Genomic DNA, 6,552 nt, shown 5'->3' on the forward strand with positions numbered 1-6,552 from the left:
AGTTTTATAGAACTGTCCTCAAGGTAGAGCCTCAGGGTGTGAAATTTGAGACAAGAAAACAAAGGAAACAGGGTAACAATTCATCTCTACCCAGATTCCCAGTAAACTCAAAGGATGAAAACCATAAATTTCCCCTGTTTTCCAAATGATTTTTTAAGATGACTTTGATATTCACATATTTTAAAAAAATCCCTCTCATTTTCTTTTATGATAATCAAAGGGTTTGCATTACACATGTCCTGTGGTGATTTCCTGTGTTGTGGTTCCTGGAACATTTCAGAAGCTAGTGACTTTACTGCTTCTTGTTCATATGATACATTCACCTATAGAAGATTTGAGAACATTGTTCAAATAAATAATTTTTCTCTTTTTTTCTTTTAAATTTCTTCATGCACGACTTTTGGATTGTTAAGCCTCCAGCTCAGCTCTGTGAACCAACACAACACCATCCTTCTTGATTAAGCACGTACTGTGTGTTGCCGGCATCGACACTGGAACATTCCTCATGGCAGGTATGTGAGTTCCGAGTCATAAAATTTTTAAAAATGAAATAAAAGAGAAAAGGCATCTCAGGGATATGGCTAATTTCAGGGCAGTGCTTTTAGGAAGAAATGGACATTTTTAGGCTTTCCATGTGTTAGCGCTCTCCACTTCTGATTCTTTATCTGTAACTTAGAAATGATTTTGTGAAGCTTTTCCAGCAGGTTTAAAGAGTGGCTTCTAACAATGATAAGCTCTAAACTCTGAATTTACCAGGTTAAGTTATGAACAACATAATGCTAGCACCGAAGTAAATTAGTGACAATGCTTGCAAGTGTTCTTTTAAAAATTTACCATTTGTTTTATGACACCCTAAATCACCTAGATTAATAGTATGTCTGTTAGTGACTCTTTGGGAGGGTGCTCATGTTAATGCCAAATCTCTTAACATTAAATTGTTTTAGGATAAATGTCAATAAGCAGTAATTTTTGGTATGAGATAACATAATGTTCTTGAAAAAAATGGTTGCTAATATATCATAACTTAATGTATGGTGAAATAATCCAGGTCCCCAAGATATTACCCATTCATCACACCAGACTGGGAGTGCTCCTCTGTCTTCCCTTCCTTATCAAAAAACCGCTACAAAGCTACAAGCAGCCAGACATTTCGTAGGTAGAGAATGCACTGAAGTGACTAGAAGGGCACATTTCCAAGTACTATTGTGGCAATGATAGAAGATGCAAAATAAAAGACTCTGGGCCTAGACAAACTTTCATTTGATTTCTGACTTGGATACTGACTAGCTTTGATACTTGGAGAAAATAACATTATTAATGGACCTGACGTTTTCTTATCTACTTAATGGGAATCATATTATCTTGTGATTCTTGTTACATAAGCCTATAAAACACAACTTGATGCCTGCTGATGTCTTCTTACTCTGGATCTCTAAGCTTCTTTGTGAAATTAAGAAATAAATGGTAAGTCCACTTTACTGGAACAGGACTGGTAAAGGAGAGAAGTTATAGATAACTTCAGTAATGAATAAATTACAGCACATAAAAATTTGGGTATTGGAGCAAGTTCTGAAGGGAATATTTTCATTTTTCAGCATTTCATTGGCAAGATTATTGGGTTATCAAACCAAAGAATGTTTTGGATTCTCTCTCACTGTATTACTTTTAAGAACTTTGTTCTTTAAATAATCACTGTATTTCTCTTTCACTACAGCTTCTCAGACCACTCCATGGAATTTGATTTCTGGGATCTTAGGAGTAACGTGCCTTATTTTGATGGCCATTATGGGAATTTTGTTGAAAAATTGTAAGTTTTTCTAGGCAAGTTTATATAAAAACCATAACTATGGTGAAACCATTCAAAATAAAGTTTTCATTTTACTAATGTGTAATATTTTATTATTTCATAAACTTGTATCTAATGAAGTAAATTTTTAATCATTTCTGACAGTATATCCTAAACAAAGTATTCAGCCAACATTGTCTCCAGATGCAATCACCGAAGTCCAGAAAGGTAGGTTCCATACTTTGGAAAATCTTAGTTTTGGTAGTTTCTTGTTTTTCTCACACTGAGCATGTGGAATAGTACATTAAGAATACAGTTTTACCTACTAATTGTAGGATAGTCACATTTCATTTTTCTCTAATGTAAGAAGCATTAAATTACATTGAACATGAGTCATTTACATATTTAAGTAATAAGGAAAATATTAACCTGAAATGACATTTTTTTTCCTATATGAGTGCTCATGTTTAAGTAACAAATAAAAAAATAAGCTACAGTAAATACTATGGTTAATCCTAATTACCTGCTGGTTTGCTCAGAGTTCATACTTTCATATCTCTTCACCTTTGCTTCTGCTTGTTGCATGACTCAGAAGATAGTGCAGAGATTTCTGTTATTTTAAACCCACTTATCCAGTGAAAGCCAGCTCAAAGTCCAATTTTTTTTGGTATTTTTTCCAAATGATCTCCAAATTGCCTCACCATCTTCTGTGATCATATTTGTCTCTTTTTTCCCTTACATTTTTTTCCATCCATATTGAGATATTATTGACATATAATATGTAAGTTTAAGGTAATCAACAGGTTGATGTGATACACTTATAGTTGCAAAAGGATTACTACCATAACCTTTGCTAATACCTCTATCATGTCACAGAATTACCATTTCTTTTTTTATGGTGAGAGCCCTCAAGATCTACTTTTTTAGCAACTTGCATGTATATAATACAGTATTGCTAACTATAATCATAATTGTGTGCATTAAATCCCCAGAACTTATTCACCTTCTAACTGGAAGTTTGTCCCCTTTGACCAATATCTCTCCATTTACCCCACCTTCCAGCTCCTAGTAAGGACCATTTCACCCTATACTTCAGAACCGTTCACTTGACAAAGATTTGAGTTCCTACCATGTGTCTTGACTTTTATCACTGAGGAGAGTAAATGTTCAAGACACTATCACTGGGAAACTGTGTAGTATCAGACTTCAAGCTCATTGTTTTACTTATCTCTATTTTCAAAATAAAATATCCAAACATCGGAATTCTCCAATTTGTGCTATATTCTTTTCTGACTCAGGAAATATGCTGAAATATTTTCCTTTACATATCTCTTTCATCTCGTTTATTCTTATTTATACAGCAGAGCTCAATTTGGGGTCATTTCCTCAAAAAGGTTCTTCAGCCGCCCTCCAATTTACACTCTGCTACACAATGTTTTAACATACTGACTTACTCTTGTGTATACTTACCAAAATTATCATTAAATCTACTTGATAAATGATTGGAAATTATATTCTTCTGACTCTGTATCTCGAATATAATCTCTATTAGGAAAAAGCATTATGTCTGACTTGTTCACATTAATAGCCCCTGAACTGTTGTATGTGTAGTAGATTCTCAAAGAATATTTGTGGAAAATAGTGAAGAAATAACAAATGATTTTTGAATGAGTAAATAACATTGAAAAATTGAATGTCGTAAGTCATTTTTCTTTTTTCTCTTAGGCTCTAACTGTTGTTCTTGTCCAAAAGGCTGGTTTGGGTACCAGTGCAACTGCTACTTCTTTTCTGGTAAATTAAAAACTTGGGAAGAAAGTAGTAGTTTCTGTGCTCTTCAGAATTCCAGTCTACTTCAGTTTCAAAACGAAGATAAATTGGTATGTATTTAATTCTGATTTCCTACATTTTTTTTGACCTAGGAAAATATGCTATCTAAGTAAGCTGAATACTTTAATTTGTCTTTAATTATAGTAAATGGATGGTTATTATTTGAACTGACTTGCTAATTTTCTATATCTTGAAATAATCATTATAAAACCTACATAAAATTTCTCAAAGATTTATATCATAGGAATAAAAATCAAGTTACAGTCCAGATAAATTACAAGGAACATTTTAGAGAGAATTCAAAGAACGAATAATGGGCCATTATTTTTACTCAAAGACTAATAAAATAACTTTATAATTTTTAGTTCATTAACTGGACTTATAATTCCTTTTGTAATTACATCTTTTATCATCATTCTGGGATTTAATGTGCGATAAGTATGGAGGGTCTGATAAAAAAAATTACCCAACTTAAGAAAAAGTGAAAAATTTCTCTAGCTGCATTAAGAAACTGTCTTGAGTATAAGTTAAGTAGACTATATCTATGAAATTTATCCTCCAGATACTGTTGATGTGGGATCAAATTTGATTGTAATCTTCTTTGGAAACTCTTACTTCCTTCTAATGTTTTTTATTCCTTGAAGAAGTGGTATTTTGTGACATTTATTTGTGTATCATAAATGATATTTGTGGAAATCAGTGAATAAATAACACAAGGAAGAAAAGCATGTAACTATACTTTCAATAAGGAAGAAAATATAAGGCACGTGACTATGTTTTTTAAACTGGACATTAAAAATGATTTCAGTTTCTGTGATTAAAAAGCTAAATTTCATGCTGACACTTTCTTAAAAGTATATTATTCCTGGAATACATTCAAATTTGATTAATATGTTTGTCTCTGTTTCCAATCAGCGTTTTATGAGCTCCAGTACATATTTTTACTGGATTGGACTCTCTTACCATAAAGACAAAAAGGCCTGGTTGTGGGAAGATGGCTCCCCTGTCTCCCAAGATCTGTAAGTTTCTGGCAGTCAAGTTCCTTTTTAGCCCTGCCCTGCTGTGTCCTGCCCTACCTTCCCTTTCCCTTCCTTTCCCTCCCCTTCCATTCCCTTCCCTAACATTCCCTCCCTGCCTCTCCCCTCCCCTCCCTTCCCTTCCTTCATCTTACCTTTCTTCTCTCCTCTCCTTTCTTTCTCTTTTAGATCTTTAAGAGTTTCTCTGTAGATCTCACCAGATACTGTAACGTCTGGGAGCACTGTAGCTAGGATAACCTATCTAAGTCTTGAAAAATATAAAAAAGAGAGGCAATCTAACAATTTTAGCTCCATCTAGATCATCCAAATTTATGCTTAAGTGAGATGAAGTTAGTGTACTTGTGACCATAAAACAGTGTTTGATTTTTTTTTTTTTTTGGCCTCATATAAGCCCTTGGATGTACGTGCATGTACAGATGCTTATCTTCACAGAAGCTGTTCAGGGAAAATAGCATGTTATTTTCTTTACTCTTCTTGAGTCTGTTATTTTCAGCATACTCCCATGTTTCAAATATTCTGAGCTTATTTTCTCTATATTTGTAAACTTTGGTTCTCATTTTCATTCATAAACATTGGATTTGCAGCCTCAGACAATGATGAATCTTACGCTTGGATTTGTTTTCCCAGACTCGATTATCCAGTATATCTTTAAACAAAATAGAAGCATACCATATATCAAAACCATTAAAAACAGCGGGAAAAACATGAAATTCTTGGCCTTAATGCTGTTGATTATTGAGGCAGTAGCTGAATTTTTGTAATACTGTGCTTTGAAATTGTGAAAACATGGCTCTTGCATAAAAATCAATCGACTCAATATGTTAATATCTCATTCAAGTGCTTTAAAAAATTCTATCATTTAATAAAAAAGCACTATCCTTGAATAGTCTCATTTCCTTTTCTTATATGTTAACATTTTATTTTTCATTACAGATTGCCTTCACTTCAAAAATTAAATACAGAGAAATGCGTAATGTATAGCTCAAGCCAAGGTATTTTGGACGAAAGCTGTGATTATGAAAATCGTTTTATATGTAAAAAAGAGCTTATTTAAGTGTTTCTTGGAGTGGGAGGGGTGGGCAGTCAAGATTCAGTAGTACTAAGAACTTGACTTTACCTCTTATATTATTGCTAATTGTCTACTTCTGGGATCTGTAAAATGTTTCAAATCATGTCTTATGATACAATTTTCATACATTTGAAATCATGTGCTTTAAAATTGGTGAAATTTGGGGCAGCTGGGTGGCTCAGTCGGTTAAATGGCTGCCCTCAGCTCAGTTTATAATCCCAGGGTCCTGGGATTGAGCCCGGCATCAGGCTCCCTGCTCGACGGAGAGCTTGCTTCTCCCTCTCTCTCTGCCTGCTGCTCTGCCTACTTGTGTTCTCTATCTCTCTGTCAAACAAATAAATAAAATCTTTAAAAAATAAAATAAAATAAAATTGGTGAAATTTGTGCACCTGTATCTGCCATAACAGTGCACCAAGGTAAAGAATTTCAGGACTATTGTGATTTAATGGATATGTTCAACATTAAATTTAATATATTTTATGCATATATTCTTGTGAATTTTTTTGCAGAAATTCAAATAAAATAATTTGCACCAAATGATCTATATCAATGTCATTTCAGAACTTTGTAAGTCATAGTAAATTGGGAAGTCCCATCTTCATCTTACTTTTCTGGAACTTAGTTCTTTCTGGACATCTATATATCTATATGTTTCAATTTAGAGGTTTAAGTGTCATATGACAGCTCCCTCATGTGCATCATCAGACTTTAGAGGGGAACATGTTTGTGTTCTTCTCTTGATGGTCCTGAGTTCTGCAAAGTAATTTTGAATCTTTGGCCAAATAGGTGGTTCCCATGTGATTATTTTTAGATTTTGCAAGGGTAAACGGAAT

General features: G+C 33.5%; 1 protein-coding gene across 2 annotated transcripts; it reads left to right on the forward strand.

Moving 5' to 3' along the window:
* The first annotated feature begins 278 nt into the window (after nt 1–278).
* KLRD1 (killer cell lectin like receptor D1) lies at nt 279–6,262 on the forward strand. Of its 2 annotated transcripts, none has more exons than XM_080810909.1 (6): nt 279–512; nt 1,715–1,807; nt 1,952–2,014; nt 3,512–3,663; nt 4,529–4,632; nt 5,584–6,262. In XM_080810909.1, exons 1-6 carry the CDS (start codon nt 506–508, stop codon nt 5,702–5,704), a joined length of 540 nt encoding a protein of 179 aa, XP_080667035.1. In that variant the 5' UTR covers nt 279–505; the 3' UTR covers nt 5,705–6,262. The 2 variants fall into 2 exon arrangements, with proteins under 2 accessions (XP_080667035.1, XP_080667036.1); XM_080810910.1 differs by lacking the exon at nt 279–512 and adding an exon at nt 1,144–1,464 and having other exon boundaries at nt 5,584–6,253.
* The last annotated feature ends 290 nt before the right edge of the window (nt 6,263–6,552 follow it).

Source organism: Martes martes, assembly GCF_963455335.1.
Source record: "Martes martes genome assembly, chromosome: 8".
In the NCBI taxonomy this organism is placed as follows: Eukaryota; Metazoa; Chordata; class Mammalia; order Carnivora; family Mustelidae; genus Martes; species Martes martes.